General features: G+C 51.1%; 1 protein-coding gene across 2 annotated transcripts in view; it reads left to right on the top strand.

Annotated features, from left to right (window-relative positions):
- The window catches only part of PHACTR3 (phosphatase and actin regulator 3), a 231,090-nt gene that overhangs the window by 132,075 nt on the left and 79,844 nt on the right, over positions 1-19,171 (top strand). For both annotated transcript variants that reach the window (XM_008069079.1, XM_008069078.2), the window contains 3 exons: positions 5,040-5,249; positions 11,309-11,483; positions 12,562-12,809. In XM_008069079.1, the coding sequence (XP_008067270.1) occupies positions 5,040-5,249; positions 11,309-11,483; positions 12,562-12,809 (633 nt within the window). The remainder of the gene's footprint in view (positions 1-5,039; positions 5,250-11,308; positions 11,484-12,561; positions 12,810-19,171) is intronic.

Genomic DNA, 19,171 nt, shown 5'->3' with positions numbered 1-19,171 from the left:
CTTACCAGCCCCTGCCCTGGAAGATGAGTGATTGCACACAAGTGTGTATGTGGCATGTTTAGCAAAGAGTTGTGTTGAGTTGTGAGTGTGTGGCTGGCTGACCTCTGGGCCTTCTGCTTCCAGCTCAGACCCCTACCCTGGGGTTTGTATGACATAGGGGTCTCTGGTAGAGCCTTCAGTCGGTGAGAGGCAGCCCCTGCTGGTTGGGGCAGGACAGGGATGGCTTTATGGGTGGGTCTCCAACCATAGGGAGCATGCAGAGCTGATGTCATCTTCCAACTTCTAAAAATTTGATGCAGCAGCTGAGACTTTAACAAAGGTTGAAATTTTGATTTTGACACAATTCTGGAATACAGAGGTGGCCCTGTACTCCCAGGAGATGTGAAGGGCAGTGGAGCAGCATCAAGAGAGGAGATGTGGAAATCATGGTGTCCTGCCCAGAGAGGCATCCGCAGGCCAAGGGGGTGAGGTCAGTTTGGTGGAGAGACTCTGGAGGAGGAATTTTCAGCATTGCTGGTGTGTTGGGTCCCACAGCTGCCAGGGTGGAGGATGGGGGACTCCCAGTCCCATCTTGGATGAGTGGGGTACAGTCCTCAGAAACTCACCCATCACCCCATAGTCTCTCTGGCTGAGGACACCATCACCATCAGCTCGCTCCAGGAAGTCCAGAACTCTTCTGTCCAGTGCAGGCATCACTAGCCACAGGGCTGTTTAAATAAATTAAGACAAAGTGACCTTTCCAGCTCCCCTTTTACTTGTTTAGTGCTTAGTGGCCAGAAGTGACTAGTGGCCACTCTGTGGACAGGGAGGCAACACTGCCATCATCTCAGGAGACTCTGCTGGCAGCACTGAGGGTCAGAGGCAGCCACACATCCACTTTGGTGTGAAACCAGGACAGATGTTGCTACTTGGGTTGGTCAGCCCTTCTGGAATTTTTCATGTCACAGACTGGAACAGCAACAAAGACCACAAGGCCCAAGTTGGGAATAGTTCCCATCTAGCCTCTGCAGAAAATGTTTGATGACCCTTGGTTTGGGTCAGGGTGGGAGGCAAAGCAGCTACAGGCTAGTGAGCAGGCTGTACAGAGGCCAAGAGGAGGTTCTGGCAGCTTGCCCTGGGGGCATGTGGATGTTTCTGGGAAATATTTAAAGTAGCGCTCACAGGACATGTCTGTGAATTAGATATAAGAGGCAGGGTACAGGCTGGACAGGACAAGAGAGGGACCACGTGAGATGTCCAGTCTGGCTGGACTGCTGGTGGGTCATGGAGTTCTGAGCCCAGGAAGTTAGTGGTCTGTCTGGGTCAGTGCCATGTCCACAAGCTTCTAGAAGAGTGCCTGGATCCTGTGGTGGTTCAGAAACATTTGCAAGATGGGTCAACAGGTAGATGAGTGAGAGAGAGGGGAAGGCTGAGGAGGGCTGGTCCTGGGGACTGAGGTTGGGTTTGGGAATGTTTGGCCTCCAGATGGGAATGTTACAGTGGCCGTGCCCAGTAATATATGAGTCTGTAGCTCAGGGGAACAGACAGGAGTTGACAAAGAAACAGAATGAATTCCGAGGCCAGAGGACCAGATGGGATCAGTCAGTGAGAGGGTTAGATGGGGAGTATCCAGGCCTGTATCCAGTGGCAGCCTGTGGGGAGCTCCAGGTACTGGAAGCAGGTCCTGTGGGGAGGCTCAGTGGGTGTGGCCAGTACCACAAGAGTGCCAGGAGATAAAGCCAGAGGGAGAGTGTCAGTGGGTGGATGGTGGGTGGGGTAGCTGTGCCGAGGGAGGATCCAGGCCAGGGAGTTCTTTCCTGGGTGGGATGAACAGAAAACAAGTGGCAGGGAGTGGAGATGCTGCTTGAAAGAACTTTGATAGGTTTAGTTTTCAACGGGGCGGAGACTTGTAGCTGAAGCTGGGGGCATGTGGTGTTTGGTTTGTTTTCAAATAGTGAATTCTAAGTCTTTTGGGACCCAGAAGACATGGAGAAATTGGCATTGTGGGCCAAGGGGGGCATCTGTCAGTAGCTCGTGGGGCTATAGAATGAGCCCAGATCAGCACGCTCCTAGTGAAATCTCACATGGAAATCTATCACAGAAGAAAGATCCAGATGAGTGTGCCAGGGCTGACCCAGGAGTAGGAACTCTTGGCCCAGCCTGCTCTGTCTCTCTATGACTCTTCCCTCAGGAACACCTCCAGGCAAACCTGTGACCTGGTTCAAATGCTGCCCAGCTTGTCCAGACTCCCAGGTTCCTGAAAGGGGAGCAGTCAGATGTGCCAACTAGCTCCAGACATGCCCCCCTCCATAATCTCATATGGACCTTTGTGGTGGGCAGGGCCAGGTACTTTACCCAGATATTTGTAGAGATGAGGAAACTGAGAAATGGAGATTAAGGTCACTGTTCTGGAAATGGGTCAGACACACAGAGGAAGGGGATGGATGCTGGAGACAGGTGTGGTTGAGGTGAGGTGAGCCATTCCCATGACATCTCCCTCTGCCAAAATCATGGCTTTGGGAAGGTGCCAGGTGCCCCTTCCCCTGAAAGTGTGGCCCTTTCACACAGAAGCAATCAAAGACAAGCCATCATTGTAGACCCAAACTATCAAAGTGGGATGTGGATGCAAAGGTTGCTTTAAAGGCCTTCAGAATAGCAGAATATTTCATAGACACTATGTTAGAATAATAGGTATGTGAGTATCTGAATGGGGGGAAGGATCTTCAGGGGGAAACTTCAGAGGAGGAAACAGACCCTGGTGGGCTCCCGAGAGCTGACCCCATACCTGGTGTTCCCAGCCATGAGCCTGGCTACCGAGGGCATGGGTTCTGGAATGTGGGGTGTCCTGAGGATCAGGGCATCCACTGCCCTGTGCTGATTTACACAAAACAGAAAGCCCAACAGAACCATAGGACTGGTGTCTATGAGAAAACAGTCATTTTTGTGCTTACTCTTGGCTTAACAAGGAAACCTCACAACTGTTTTTTTACCTAAAAACCACTAAATGTTTATTTTAGTAGTATTATCAGGGAAAAGGCTCATTAAGTGAAACAACTAATTGAATTGTAGATTCTTGGAAGTTATAGGCTACAATTTGGAGGATATAATGGCAGTCTCAAAACCCAGGAGTCTTAAAAAAAAAAAAAAGGCTCCTTTTAACAGACTTCACTTTGGGGACAGTTTAATAATAAGATGAAGAAGAGGAAAATAAAAACAGACTTTTCATGTGGGTATTCATGCAGGACCGAAGAACACAGTGCTGGTTGCAGGGGTTGTTCAGGCCAGAGCTGACTCTGCCCTCTATAGCAGGTGTGTGAGGGTGGGGGCATTTGCTTCCTGAGATTTTGTTTTTCAGGAGTTAGGAAGGCCAGACCTGAGGGTTTGAAACTTCCAACAGGGTCAATAAAGGAACAGAAACTGATGATGGCTCATAGGATACATGGGCATGCAGTATTTGTGTTTGGCCTTTCAGTGGAAGTTCCCCTAAGGGCAGGGATGGGGCCTATCCTTATGCCACCATATTTTCAGCACTGCGCACAGCACCAGCGGTGAACTGGTCCTCCAGAAACCCTCCCTGATGGATGAATGAATCCCACAGGAGCTAACATAGTGACCTGAAGATAAGCTCCACCAGGCTGCCCGCTAAGATGTACAAGGGGAGAGTGTTGGTATCTTCTTGGTTGGGAAGTTGTAATAGATGATGTTTGCCCAGCATCTTTTACAGGCCTGGTACCTCGGGAGGACAGGGGATGAGGTGATGAGTCCCACAGACTGTCTCTCTTGGATGGAAGGGGAGGGAGAAAAGAGGTGTGTGTGTTGGGGATAGCAGTTTGTGATTGACTCAGAATCCACAAGGAGCCACCATATGATGGCCCCAGTTTCCCCTGAAGGTTAGGTGAAGCTGCATGTTAGGAGTAGGCAGAGGTAGGAAGCTGGAGATTGGGAAGGAACAGAAAGGTTTGATCTATCATGCTGAGTGCTTTCAGGAGGAAGGTTGAGTCATGAATCCCACAGGGCGGCCTTCCTGAGGTGTCTCCATGAGGGTCTTCCTCCCATGGCACTTGGCAGGGGCAGGGGCAGGCAGGCAGCAGCTTCATCCAGAGATGGGATTTTTCCAGGGTTAAATGGAAAGGAAGCCAGGAGAGATTTGGGGGATATCAGTGAGATTGTTGTGGAAATGACAGACAGTGAAAACTGACGGGGGAGACGAAAGGATTGGGTTAATGCACTGGGAGAAAGAAGAGGGGTGGGCAGGTTGGCAGGATCAATGAGGTGGAGGGAGCATGTTCAAGCAGCTGGAAAATGGAGACAGGGACAATGACTCTGGCCAGCTGACCCTTGCCTGCTCAGTCCTCCCTGCTCCATCACCCCCCCAGATCTGAGTCTGCATGCCAGAGGTCAGGGCTGCTGAAAACAGACATGTAAGAACAAGAGCTGCTAGATTTGAGAGTCTGCAATGTTCCAGGAGCATATCTCATTGCCACTTAAAAAAAAAATTTTAAGAGACAGGGTCTTACTGTGTTGCCCAGGTCAGACTCAAACTCCCGGGCTCAAGTGATCCTCTTGCCTCAGCCTTCTGGGTTAGCTGGGACTATAGGTGCATGACACTATTGTCACTTCTTGTTTAAACCATAAAACAATCCTGTGAGGGGCCATTATTAAATCAATGTTATGCATGAGTAAATGACAGCACAGAAAGGTCTAGTAACTTGAGCAAGTGAAGAGGCAACTTGAGTCTGGTATGTCTGACTCCAAAACCTGGTTTGGTGTGTGCAGCTTCCAGGGGAGGCAGGATCCTTGGCACACACCTATGGTGTGGAAAAGGGAACAGAATCACCCACGATCTTAAAATGCTCATCCCCTCTCCCCTTTCCTCCCTCCCTCCCCCTCATGGTTTTATTGAGAGCTTGACTCATAGGAGGTCAAGTCGATGTGTGAAGTGACTGCTCTGTATTCTGCTCACCATCCCACCCTGCCAAGCCCTCTTGCTTTTCTCACTTACTTTCATTGCAGTCAGAGGAGACATGTTTTGTGAACTCTCTGCTTTGCCTTTGAAACAGCCAAGATGCCATCTGCATCCAGCGGTGAAGAAACAGATACCGGCAGCCTCCTTCCCACCACCAATGAGCTCTCCCAAGCCTTAGCTGGGTCTGACTCCCTGGACAGTCCTCCCAGACCTCTGGAGAGATCCGTGGGCCAGCTCCCCAGCCCCCCACTGCTGCCCACTCCACCACCCAAGGCAAGCTCCAAAACCACAAAAAACGTCACAGGTAGGTCTTTGTGCATCTATTCATTCTCTCCCCTTTCTCTTTCCCACCCACCCACCCACCCATCTGTACCTTCAACCAGTTTTGATTGGGCCCCCATTTTTGGCTGGTTCTCACCCTTTGCTTCTTTACTGGGGCTCTAGGAAGGCCCAGGGACATAGCACTTTGCAAGGAACTGTGGTTGTCAGGAACAGACCACCTAAGCTCCCCCAAGCAAGCAGGGCTTGCAGGATTCAAAGGGAGTATCTTCCAGAACCTGAACACAGGAGATGTGGCCAGTCCCCAGGATGGGTCTTTCTGTCTCCATCTAGATGCTCATGTGTCTGTCTCTGTCTATCCTTTTATTTCTGCTTCTTTCAGAGTCAATCTCTCTCTCCTTCCCCCATCCCTTCTTCTCTTCTCCTTCTTCCTCCCCTTCTTGTTTTTCATTCCTCTTTCCCTTCTTCCCTCTCTCTCTCCCTCCTTTTTTTCCTCCCTCTTTCCCTATCTCTGCTGGTCTCTGTTTTGCTGATTTACTGTCCAGTACACTTTATCCAGCCAGGCAGAGCCAGGAGTAAACACCAGACATTAGTGGTCAGAGGGGGGCACACAGCTGGATGAGAACCCCTAAAGCCATACACTTCTGTAACTTGGGTCATACTGGCTAAATATTCCCTGCAAGTAGAGATAATTACTTTTCAAGCCTGGGTATTTCTCATTGTTTTACAGTTAGAAACAGAACACGCTGCTGCTGTCAGGGAAAAAACAGACTATTCACCATGGTCATTGCTTTTCAGAGTCACTCCTTATGTGCTGTCTTTGAAGGTCATGGGCATGAAGGATGACAGCACACAGCAACTTTGCTCTTGTCACCTGACCGCCCTGATAGTAATACTCCTTACCTTTGTCAGATAGGCACCTTCCCACATGCTCCAGGAAGGCCCAGATTCACACAGCCCATTCACTGAATCCTCGGGTGAGCCCCTTGAGGGGAGGTATCATGTGCCCCATTTATAGTTGAGGAAACTGAGGCCCAGGAAACTCCAATAACATGTTTCAGCATCCCACCGATGATTGAGACTTGATCACAGTTCTGGGCCTAAATCCCTTGGCTCCTGCCCAATCCTGCCGCCTCCTCCATCAGCTTCCCTGATCCTCGGGGAATTTCCTTCTGGTTTTTACAGGATGGTGAACTGTGACCCCAGGTATCTATTGCTGGTACCCAGAGAGCCTGGGCATCTCATCCAGAGACCTTTCAGGGAGCTTGTCACCCCTTGTGGGATGGACGTTCATGCTGGGGTGTCCTTTTGGGGGGAAATCTTTCTGTGGGGGCATTCTCCCTCTTATGCCTAATGCAAATTAAGTGCTTCAATTCAACAGCCTTCTTAACCAGAGACCACTTGGGCCTCTCTAATGTGGCTGTGGGTGTTATTGATTGGATTTGATGGGTTGCTATGGTGACTGTGGGTCATGAATGGGGGTCAGCATGTGGGAGGATGTGCCTCTGGGTGGGTGGAGGAATGAGTGAGGAGGAACATTGCCTGCTAGACTTTCCCTGGGCTGCTCTCCCTTCGGGAAACTTCTCTCTCCCTGCTTGGTCTGGTCACTGCCTTTGTGTCCTCGGGAACTCAGCTCAAGCTGTTCCTCCCTTGGGCGGACGGGGGGGCACCTTGGCCCCTGACCCCAGCACTGTGCACCTCATCTTCCAGCATTACCATGTCTTTTCACCTTGTGTAGTGGGTTGAATAGCATCCTCTCCAGAGTTCATATCCACCTGGACTCTCAGAACATGCCCTCATGTGGAATAAGGGTCTTTTCAGACATCAGTAAGTTGAAGGTGGAGATGGATTCATTCTGAATTAGGGCCAGCCCTAAATCCAAGAGAGTGTCCTTGTGAGAGACAGAAAGGAAACACTAAGGGTCCCTGGGATGACAGAAGCAGAGACGGGAGTGATGCATCTTGGAGTACAGGAACACTAAGGTTCGTCAACAGCCACAGGCGCTAGGAGCAGGCCTGGCGCATTTCTCCTACATGGTCCCAGAAGGAACCAGTCCTGCTGACACCTTGACTTTGGACTTGTGGCCTTCAGAGCTGTAAAAGTTGATCTGTTGTTTGAGCCTGCCCAGAGTATAGTCACTTGTTAGAGCAGCCCAAGGAGCCACATACACCTTTTCTGTAGGGTTGTTAGTCTACCCCTGCCCATCCACAGTTGCCCTGTGAGAGCTGGCATGCCTCTGCGTTCATCATCAAATCTGAGAGCGGGCATAATACTAGGTATACAGAGGGTGCTTAGCAAGTACGTGTGATTGTGTGATGTACGCATGAATGGACTGAGTGCTCTCTTCCTTCTTCATGTCTCTGCATACCTGGAAATAAGTCCAAATATTCAATCTTTGGATAACATGGCCATATAAATTAGAGTAAAAATTTTGAGGCAAAACTGCAGTATTTTGTCATTATCTTTGTGATCATTCCTTCACTGAAACCTGAGACAATGTAAAATCCATTTGCTTAGTCACTGCCCACCTTGGTGTATCCTGGCTAATATACCATTTGTTCCTGAACCTCAGTGTCACTTAGAAGCCCCAAGAGCTTCTGCCTTCCTGTGCTTGGAAAGGTCAGACCTAAGCCTGCACAGGTCTTACTACGACTCCTCCCCTCTCTCCTAAACTCTGGTGTTCTGTCGCCAACCTAGCCGTGGGCACCTTGACTTCCACCCTCCACCTTCCTTCAGTTTTTTTGTTTTGTTTTGTTTTGAGTTGGAGTCTCATTCCGTTGCCCAGGCTGAAGTACTGTGGCACGCTCATGGTCACCTAGCATCGACCTGCTGGGCTTCGGTGATCCTTCCGCCTCAGCCTTCCAAGTAGCTGGAACTACAGGCATGTACTACCATGTCCAGCCAATTTTTAATTTTATTGTAAAGATGAGGTCTTGCCAAGTTGTCCAGGCTGATCTTGAATCCGAGGTCTCAGGCAATCCACTTGCTGCAGCCTCCCAAAGTGCTAGAATTACAGGCTGAGCCACTGAGCCCGACCTTCCTTCTGTTTTGAGGAATTTGTCAGGAGACATGTTCTGACACGTCACTGGTTAATATGGGGACTGGATGGGCAGTGGGGATGGAGGGGAGTGTTGAGTTTTGGGCTTCAGTCTAGGTTTCTCAATGCTGAGATTACAATTTTGTGACTTTGTTTTAATTTTCTGGCCTCTTCTTTTTCTGCCTTTGGGGGAAGTGTTTGCTTCAGCATGTGAACAGTAGGCAGCAGGCAACAGAGGAGACGGCCACCTCACCTGGGCTTAACCTAGGACAGGAGGGGCCATGGGCATACCGAGTCTCTACCCCAGGTGCTTTTCTGCCTGAGTTGGGGCCACAGATGTCTTAGTATCCTTGGGCTGGCTGCTGCAGCAAAATGCCACAAGGCTGGGTGGCTTATAAAAACAGTAGTTCACTCCTCACTGTTCTGGAGGCTGGGAGACCAAGGTCAAGGCATGGCAGATCTGGTGTCTGGAGAGGGCCCACTACCTGTTTCAGAGGCCTCATCTCAGGTCTTTCTTAGAAAGCCTTGTCTGGGACCTCCCACTGAATCACAGCTGCCCTGTAAGGATGGCAGGTGCTCTTCTGTCCTGTGGTCCCCTCCCCCACCCCCAATGATTCAAATTGCCTGAGGCCCTTGGACTTCTCGTATATCACCTTCCTGGACCCTGGAGACTGTGTCACCCTCACCACAGAGTGTCCCCTGCCCTGGTCCAGCTGGCGACAGTTGGCTCTGGGCTATAGGGGTTCCGCAGACTCAGTCACCTGTTACTGGAGGAGTGTGCCAGGTGCCAGTCCCAGGCCTTCATATTCTGGCGCCTCTCTCTTGAGTCAACTTCTGAACCTCAGCCTCCTTGTCTGAGAAGTGGGCCTGACAAGAGGTCTCCTGGTCAAGCAGATGGGGCATGCCAGGCAGTGCACCCAGCACAGGGCAAGTGGGAAGTGCTCTTTGACACCATTGACAGTGGCATAGCGCTAGATCCTGGTTGGAATCCCAGCTCTGCCAAGCCAAGTGAGTGCAGGCAATCCATGTTGCCTCAGTTTCCCTATTAGTACAATGAGGTTAGTTCTACCTTCCTTGTGGGACTGGGGCCATGATGGTTAGAGACAGGGACTGGGGTGACACAGAGTCACAGGTGTTCAGGAGGAGTTCACTGTCATGAGCAGCCTCTGGAAGGGCTAAGGCTGAGAGGGACAGGCCAAGGGGGTGTGTGTAAGCTAGGGTGCCTCTGGTTGACACCCTTGGCCTGTCTTGCCCAACCTGGCCAACACCTTCTCATCCCTCAGGTCTCAGCTCAGATGTCCCATCTGCAGAGAAGCCTCTCCTGAGCTCCCTGTGCCACACCTGCCACCGCCTCCCATCCCCTGTGCCGAGCCCACGTCCACATCTGCATGGCTCCCCCGTCTCCATCTCCCCTGCTCCCTCTCATTCTTTCTCTCGTGTTTGTGCTTTCTCATGCTCTCTGTCTCCCAGAGTCATCCTGTTCTCTTTCTGTCTGCCAGGTCCCTCCCTGCCTGGCTCTGCCCATCACCATTGAGGGCAGGGCCTGTGCTGTGCCCCGTGGCCTGGCCATGTTTGGCAAAAGCAGGTCCTCATGGAGAAAGCAAAGTAACAAATCCTCCAGGAGATGCTGGCTTCCCTGTGGCTCTGAGTTACATGTTTTGTTGACATTGTCTACCTTGCAGGACTGGATTTGAACAGTTTGTCTTTGGGTTTTAGGAAGTGAGGCTGGCTTAGAGCTCTTTATCCTCCAGCTGGGGGTAAAGGGAGGTGCTGTGCTTGTCCCAGAAGGCGTAAATGGGAGACTGTGCTGACCACCTGAGGGCTGCCAGTTCCTGTAGTGCAGCCCCAGGGGAGCTGATGGTCCATTTTACAGACAAGGAGGCTGAGATTTTGAGAGCTTGCGTGATGTGCTCAGGGTCTGGCACATTGGGAAGTGGCAGATGGAGACCAAGTCTGTGTGAGACGAAGCCTGCATGCCCTGCTGGCTTTGGAGCACATGTAGGAGACTGTTGTTAAAGAATGGCCGACTGACCTCTGTTTTAGATTTGAGTGAGCAAGTCTGTTTTGAGTCACCTTCAGATCCATTTTATGTGCATTTTACTGCATGCATTCTGAGGCCAAGCCTGGGGAATATCCAGGAAGGAGCAGAGCACAGGCCTGCCCAGAAAGCTCCAAGTAGCTGAGAAAGATGGACCTGTCAACACGGCCCAGTCCTAGTGGGAGGAATGGCGGTAAGGGCAGCCTCAGGTCCCATGGAACCTTGCTCTTCCAGTGTGTCCAGGACAGAAACCAAGAAGTCATACAGCCTCAAGCTGCCTTTGTATATATGTCGGGGCTCTCAACAAGGGTGGGATTCACAAAAGGCCTCTCTGAGGAAGCGAGATTATGGCAGAAGAGAGGAAGAATATTTCAGGCAGAGGGACCAGCCTGTGCAAAGGAGAACATCCTGTGCCTCCAAGAGCTGGAAAGATGTTTGTGTGCTGGAGTAAGGAAGTTGGGGGGATGGAGATGCAGCCAAGGCCCAAGCTGGGTCACCCCAAGGGGCTTGGGATAGGGCCATGGGCTCTAATCGCATCCTAAGGAAAATGAGAGAGGTGATTGGATTCACCTTCTAGTGAGATTCCCCCGTGGGTGTGCAGGGAGAAGACTGCAGGCAGTATGGACAGAGGCCCAGGGACGGCCGAGACCTGGCTGTGGCCTGAAGGATGGTTGCAGAGTTGGAAAATTTTTAAATTCTTCTGGGTTCCACAAGCAGAAAGAGTGCCTTCAGGAGGCAGCAGGAAGGAGGCTTGTCTAAACCTGTGGCCTTGCAGGGAGGCCACTGGTGCTGACATCGGCAGGGCTCAGCCCCTTGTAGGACAGAGACATGCCCCAGTCTCTAGCCAGGAAACAGCAGTTCCTGTTCTAGCATCTTGGTGGTGGCAAGGACCTCCTGACTGAGAGCTGCATGGGGTGTGTCCTCCCTGCTCATGGGCTCATACCTCTGCAAGGATTTTGGTCCCTGTTCCTGAAGACTGATGTCCTTTCTGGTTCCCCCCATTCTCCAGGCCAAGCTGCACTCTTCCAAGGATCCAGCATGAAGAGCTCCGACCCTCCTCTCCGAGGACAGCTCTCCACACCCACGGGATCCCCACATCTTACCACAGTCCACCGGCCGCTGCCGCCTAGCCGCGTCATTGAGGAGCTGCACAGGGCACTGGCCACGAAGCATCGCCAGGACAGGTGAGGCCCTGCCCACGGAGGAGTACTGAGCCCTCAGAATCCTCACCCGTGTAGCTGCCCCAGACCTGGCTGGGCTTGAGTTCTGCTGTCTCTATCTTGGCATTCTTAATACTTTTTTAACGAGGAACCCACACTTTTATCCTGCAGTGGGCTCTGCAGCTCACACAGCTGGCCTTGGTTTCCACATTCCAGAGGAACTGGGCAGAATGTGTGCAACATGGGAACCCGGCCACAAAACCCCCTGCAAGAGCCTCGCCAGACCAGTGGGGGCAGGGGAGAGTGGAGGCATCCCAGGAGATGACTGAGCCAGAAGTGGTTGCTTTATTTTGTCCCAGGACTCTCAAGGCAGGACACAAGGCAGCTGGGCCTGTGGCTTCTTGTTCTTCTGTCCTGGGTCATTTGGGTTCCCAGACTGAAGAAAAAGGGAATTGTTGAGGGTGATATAGTTAGTGGAATACACACACAGTTTCACATAATATTAGACAAACAACATGCCCTTCTCAGTTCTCATGAAGTATAAGGTCTGAGTGGTGGTTGTGCTATGCTCTGGCAGGTTTTATGGCATGTACCTCTGTGTTTTCAAAGCCGTACATTCTAAATAGCCATTTGCCTTGACTTGAAGCCCTGTTCTTCCAGTGTGGCCAGGACAGAAGCTGAGAAACCACATGTTCTCAGGTCACCTTTGTATAGTCATTAAAAGTCTTCAAGGCAGCAGGACATGGTGGCTCACAACTGTAATCCCAGCACTTTGGGAGGCCAAGACAGGAAGATTGCTTGAGCCCAGGAGTTTGAGATCAGCCTGGGCAACATAACAAGACCTTGTCTCTACAAAAAGTCAAAAAATTAGCCAGGCATGCTGATGTGTGCCTGTAGTTCCAGTTACTCAAAAAGCTGAGGTGGAAGGGCACCTAAGCCCAAGAGCTCAAGGCTGCAGTAAACCATGGTTGTGTCCCTGCACTTCTGCCTAGGTTATAAAACAAGACATGTCTCCAAAAAACAAATAAAGGCCTTAAAGTCAATTTTGCAGGGTTTCTGGGTAAGGGAACAGCATATAACCTGAGCTATCTTCCCGGTTTAGTTTTCAAGGAAGGGAAAGCAAAGCATCTCCAAAGAAGCGGGTGGACGTCCGTCTGTCCAGGACATCCAGCATGGAGCAGGGCAAGGAGAGGGAGGAGGCGTGGAGCTTTGATGGTGCTTCAGAGAACAAGCGGACCACAGCTAAGGAGTCCGAGGAGAACAAGGAGAACTTGATCCTGAACTCTGAGCTCAAGGACGACTTGCTTCTGTACCAGGATGAAGAGGCACTCAATGACTCCATCATCTCTGGTGAGGATGGGCAGGTCGTTCTGGATGAGAATGTTGGCCACAGGTCTGGTGTCACCATGGGATGGGGGAACAGAGCTTATGCATCAGGGACGGGGCTGCATCTGGAGAGAAGCAGGAGGGGAGACTCATTGTCTGCAAGTGAATCTTCCTTAAAAAGTGCTGGGTGTGCACACAGCCTGCCTCGGAGTAGGGACTTAGCAGGCGCCAGGCCGACTTGTTTTATTTTGGGAGCTGTATGTGAGTCTTCATGTGTATTTGAAAAGTCGTAAGAGTGTAGCAAGTGACTGTGAGAATGTCACCCCTGAGGATGATGTGGAAAAAAATACACAGGTCGTGTATGGATGTCTGGTGTTTGGAAGTTATGGAAAAAATTATTTTAAAAAAATCAAGATGAGATGAAAGGAAAGGCAAGAGAGAGAGAGAGAGAGAAGAAAGAAAGAGGAGGAGAGAGACTGCATGATTTGATCCCAAATGGTCCTCTCGGAAACCACATGACTGGGATAGGTATGTGCTGGTGTGGGTCTAGACACTCTCACAAGTCCTTGGAGCCCGGCTTCATGTATGGCCTCACAGTGTGTTCAGGGTCAGAATAGTTGTTCAAGGTCAGGGAGGTGAGGACCAGGGATCGACTGCCCCGTGGTTGAAGGGAGGAGGAGGCGTTGGCCAGGAGGAGGAATCATGGGGTTTTCTTCCCATTGGGTGCAGGCTGTGAGGGGCTCTCCTATCACCCCAGGAGTGTTTAGCGGGAACTTGGCAGCTGGCCTTCCAGGGAGGAATCTGGAAGCGTTGCTTTCTCTCTGGTGTGTCTTGTGGCTATGGTCATGGTTGTGGGTGGGGCTCTGGCTTGTGTTTTCCTGGGATATCTGGTGGAAGGTGTGGGTGCTGTGCCCACGTGGACAGACCAGCAGCCCCGGGTTTCACAGCCTTCCTTCCTGGTTGTCTTGCGTGTCCCTGGGTCTTTCTATCTGCCCAGTCAAGCATTGCTGAGTGTGTAGATACAAAATCTGAAGGTGGCACCATCACCCCTCGTGTTTGGAAGAGGCAGACTTCCACAGTTGGGCCCATGTCTTTGTGGTGGAAGCTCAGAGCCAATCATGGGCCAAAGGTCACTGGCTATCTCTGAAGAGGCTGGAGCCTGTGGTGTTCCCTAAACTGATTAGGCCATGGAACCCTTGTCCTTAAACACATATCAGCCTCCAGCAGGAGGGGGTCATGTAGGTCACTTCTGAGAATAGCTGGTGTGATCTGGGATCATGGGCCAGACCAGAGCAGGGTCCTTCAATTTTGGCACTAGTGACATTTGAGGCCAGGTGATTCTGTGCTGTGAAAGGAACTGTCAAGGACATTTTAGGATACCTTGTAACATCCCTGTCCGCTCTCCACTGGATGCTACTAATACCCTCCCCCTTTAACTTCGACAATGGAAAATGTCTCTAGACGTTGCCAGATGTCCCCCAGGGGGAAGAATCACCCCCTGGTGAGAACCACTGGCCTAGACTGTCCCCTTGTTTGGTGTGTGACCTAATATAAATGCCTTACTCACTCTGGGATACGATTCTTTATTGCTGAGACAGAGAGAGAAACTATTTCCTCTTAGACATTGACCATGACAGTAGCCACCTCTCTTTATTGGGTGTTTGTGTCCTGGACACTCTCTAAGGTTGTGACAAGAAACCTTTCATCCTCACAGCAGCCCCATGAGGTTGGAGACATCACTTTCCTTATTTCATAGATGAGAAAACAGAGGCACAGAGAGGGCATGTGACTGACCACTGCCACACAGCTAGTTGGTGCTGGGCTGGAATTTGAGTCCAGGCTGCTGGCTTCAGCTCTCCACTCACTAAGGATTGGGTGGATTTAATCCATTTTAGCCCTTAGCATAGGCCCGGCATCGGGTGAGCTCGGGAGCATTCACTGTCCTCACAAGCTACAGGGAGGAAGGAAACCGTCGGCCAAGAAAGGGCTCCCGGATTGGTTGTCCATTCAGGGCATTGTTAGGCAATGTAGATGTGATGTCCCAGCTCCTGGCAGTAAAGGCATGATATTGTCATTTTTTAAACATGGAGAAGGACAGAGTCCCAGGCCAGCCCTGGAGACTGTGGCTGGAATATCACTGACATGCATTTTCCATATTGGGGATGACGCTGGGCGTGTCTAGTGGGAGCCTCGGTTTTCCCCTCAGTCCCTTCCCAGAGCCCCCAAAACGGGACACTGCCGCCTTCTCAGCTACTCTATTGTGGCCAACCCTGTTAGTCCCCTGCAGCTGCTGTGACACAGTGTCACCAACTGGGTGGCTTATGATAACAGAAGAAATTTCTCTCACAGTTCTGGAAGCCAGAAATCCCAATTGGAGTTATAGGTGGGGCTGAGCTCCCTCCAGAGGCTCCAGGGGAATGTCCTTCCAGCTTCCATGGCTCGGGTGTTCTGTGGCTTGAGGCTGTGTTCCTCCCATCTCTGCCTCTGCAGATACATGACCTTCCTCTCATCCTCCATCCTCTCCTTTCTTAGAAGGACACTCGTCACTGGAGTCAAGGCCCATCTGGATAATCCGGATGATCTCCTCAACTGGAGATCCTTAACGTAATTACATCTACAGAGACCCATTTTCCAAATGAGGTCACATTCACAGGTCCTGGGGATTTGGACGGGGCACATCTTTAGGGCCTCCTTCAACCTGCTTAGCCATTCCTGATGGAGACCTTGTTTCTCTTCTTGCTGAGCCCAAGTTGGGACAACGCATTTCACCCCATCCCCCCTTACCCCAGGCCCTCTGCAGCTGGGCCCACTCACGGCCTCATACGATACCTGCTATGGGAACCAGCCTGGCTATCTTGGACCCGGAACCTGCCCTGTGGCCCTGGGCAAACCCCTCGCCTGTCCCTGCCCTGGTTCCTTCTTGGTCAGATCAAAGTCCCTCATCACTGGCTTCCATGACAACACTGTGCACTTGGGCTCCGACACCGTTGCCACTTGCTTCTGTTACTTCTGACTGCTGTCTCTCTCCCCACTTCTCCATCAATGGCTCAGTCATTAGACAGTCTAATTTTGTCTGTTTGGGATAGTGCTGGCATCTGTCTATACCCTGGGGTGTCCCCATCCCCCCAGTGGTGCCTGATTCTAAGAGTTGGTAAGCAGGGTGCCCATCCTTAAACACCATCTCTAACCCCAATGAGTTCCAGGTTTGTCCCTCCAATTGGTGGTCCTGAGCTCTGCAGTGTCTATGGGCTCAGGGTATCCACCTGGGGGCTGGGGGACACTGCAGGCTTTATGTCTTCAGATCTCAGATCTCGATCTGTGCCTCAAATCGAGACGACTCCCCTCTTTTGCAAAAGGGACCTCTGAGCATCCTGCGGCCTGGAACCACTGTGACACCCCCCTCCCCCCACCCCGTGGACTCATGCTGACATCCAGGTGACCCTGAAGTCCTCTCGACTCCTCCTTGTGGCAGACTTGTGGTTCTGCATCTCCCTCATCTCTGCCAGAGGTCCACTGTGTTGTCTTGCCTGGGCTCAGCCTCCCAATGGTCTCCCTGGCACCTTTGCCCTTTTTCTAGTCTCTTCACACAGCCCCAGGTCCAGGCTCAAGTGTAAGTTGGATAATGTTATTTGTTGCTCAAACCCCTCCAGGGGCTTCCACAGGGGCTCAATGGCACATCCTCCTGAGACCTGTGGCCCTGTATGGCCTGACCATGACGCCCAGACTCACTTTTTCCTCAGACCTTCTTCCTCTTCACTGCTGTTCACACACATCAGCCATTTCCCTGCCAAACTCTCACCACTTGTAGGATGTGTGTACGATTCAACTGTGTTTAAATCATTACTGTGTCCAGGAAGTCGTCCAGCCACCCTGCATCAACATGTGGCCACTTCCCTTTGCCTGGCCTGTCTTCCACAACACTGTCCCCAATGCCATGGGCTTTGCTTGTTCAGCCCCCATCCTAGCACGTGGGCTCTGTGAGGCTGGGCTCTGTCTCTGCAATGCCCATTACTGAGTGCACAGCCTGCACGTGCTAAGTACACAGGGAATATCAGTTGAATGAACGAGCCAGTGTGGGCCAAGGGGGTCTCAGAGAAGCTGGTGCCTGTGACATGTTGGTGGGTTCCAGGCCTGGGGGCCCCCAGAGCTCCTCCCCTCTGCTGTCTCTCCCACAGCTTGGTGTGGGTCAAAGCCTCTTATTACTTGTTCTTGGCGCCTGGTGTCTTGCAGTGACCATGGAGTTGAGCCATGGCCTGACAGAGCAGGGTAAGGTAGCATTCCCTCCAAAACTCATTCTGGAACTCATTCCAGAAACTCTTTCTGGAAACTAACTCACACTGGGAGCTCTGCTGTCATGAACCTGCTGCCGTGTCATGCTGTGGGATGTCTTACATGTGCTGTTGTCTGCAAACCCTGAGGAAGGCCTCTTTTCCTCCATGGGCCTTTTTTGGGCTGAGGCCTCCCCTTTGACCCAATGAAATGCTCCTTCAGGGCTGGCTCCGTTGCATAGGCTGCTGGTCCACCTGAGGTCCAGCTTCCTGCCACTGACAAATTGAACCTCTGTGTCTTGGTCCCAGGGTTCATAATCTGGGATCCCTGAGCCCCTGAAGCCACATGCAGAAAACGGTGCTTTGATTTATTACATTCTCTTTTTTTTTTTTTGAGTTGGAGTCACACTCTGTCACCCAGACTGGAGTGTCATGGCCACTCCCGGCCACCGCAGCCTTTACCTGCTGGGCTCCGGTGATCCTTCTGCCTCAGCCTTCCGAGTAGCCGGAATTACAGGCATGCGCTACCACGCCCGACTGATTTTTTTTTTTTATTTATTGTAGAGATGAGGTCTCACCAAGTTGCCCAGGCGGGTCTCGAACCCGTAGCCTCAGGCAATCCACTCACCTCAGCCTCCTAAAGCGCGGGATTACAGGCTGAGCCACTGAGCCTGGCTATTACATTCTCAACTGTGTCCATAACTCCCCCAAATTTTTCATTCTGTGGCATAAAATGCTTGAATAGGGCCTGTTTTCTTGCTACCTCCTTAGAAGAGACAATAGAGCTGTCTGGGGTCCCTTTAATGGGAGCACTAATCCCATCCACAAAAGCTCTACCTCATGACTTCATTACCTCCAAGGCCCCACCCCCTAATACCATCACTTTGGGAATTAGGCTTCAATGTGAATTTTTGGGGGATACACACATTCAGTTCATGATAGGCTAGGAGGGACCAGACCCGACTTCATCCATGCAGGTGTTTTAGTCCTTCCGGGCTGCTGTCACAAAGCTCACCAGCCAGAGTGCCTTGTAAACAACAAACGCATTCCTTGTAGGTTTAGAGTCAGGAAGGTCCAAGACCAAGGTGCCCGCAGATCCAGTGTTGGTGAGAACTTCCATCCTGGTTCACAGATGACTGACTTCTCGCTAGTTCCTTGGAAGGGGCAATAGAGCTGTCTGGGATCCCTTTTATTGGGGCACTAATTCCATCCATGAGGGCTTGTGGGGGGCTGTCTATGTATCCACATGGGTCCTCCTTCCTGAGCTCACTGCATAGAGAAGTTTCTGTAGGATTTAGTCACTCTACTTGTCGCAGCACATTTCTTTCTAGCTCTGTGACCTTGGACAAGTTTCTTAACCTCTCTGTGCCTCAGTTGTACCATTTGTAAAATGGGAGTGATGGCAAGGTTATCATGAGGGTGGTAGAAAATCCAATATTAATCATAGAGGAAGTCTACAAATGTTGCTTTTGGGGGGAAATTATTCACAGTAGGAAGGGCCCCTAGGGATACTTTGTTCTGCCTGGTGAGGACAGTGGTGGAGACGGTTGTCATTTCCTTCTCCCTGCAGTGAATAGAGTTCAAACCCAGTTCCTGCCATCTCGCCCAGTATACTATTTTTAGATCTCTGTGGTATGTAAGTAGAAAAGCACCAGGCAGTAGATTAATCAATTATTAATCACAACAACCACGACTTGATTCATGTATTAATCTATTCATACACACATGTAACACACTGTGCCCACTGATGGAAACTTTGACGAGCACTGTCCTGACCCAAGTGGACATTCCAAGGAAATTTTTGCATTAAACATTTTCGAACCTGAATTCTTCATTTGTCAGCACTAACGTGCACCTACATGAGAATCTGAATTCTGGAACAGGTGGAGGTCCTCTCAGAGGCAGGCCCTCTGGGGTTTGAGCTGTCGTGATCAGTGAACTTGCTATAGTCTAGTCTGACTGTTGCATTTCCGTGCTGGTTCCCCAATGTCTGGATCCACTAGGAAAAGTGCATTACAGACTATTTCTATATTATACTGGCTGGATTCCAGAGCTCTCAGGTGTGCGCGCACACACACGCACACACACACACACACACACACACACACACACACACAC

Source organism: Carlito syrichta, unplaced genomic scaffold, assembly GCF_000164805.1.
Source record: "Carlito syrichta isolate Samal-C Ts95f unplaced genomic scaffold, Tarsius_syrichta-2.0.1 Scaffold311804, whole genome shotgun sequence".
Lineage (NCBI taxonomy): Eukaryota > Metazoa > Chordata > Mammalia > Primates > Tarsiidae > Carlito > Carlito syrichta.
The sequence above is the reverse complement of the archived record's forward strand: the minus strand, read 5'-3'. Positions and strand labels throughout refer to the sequence as shown.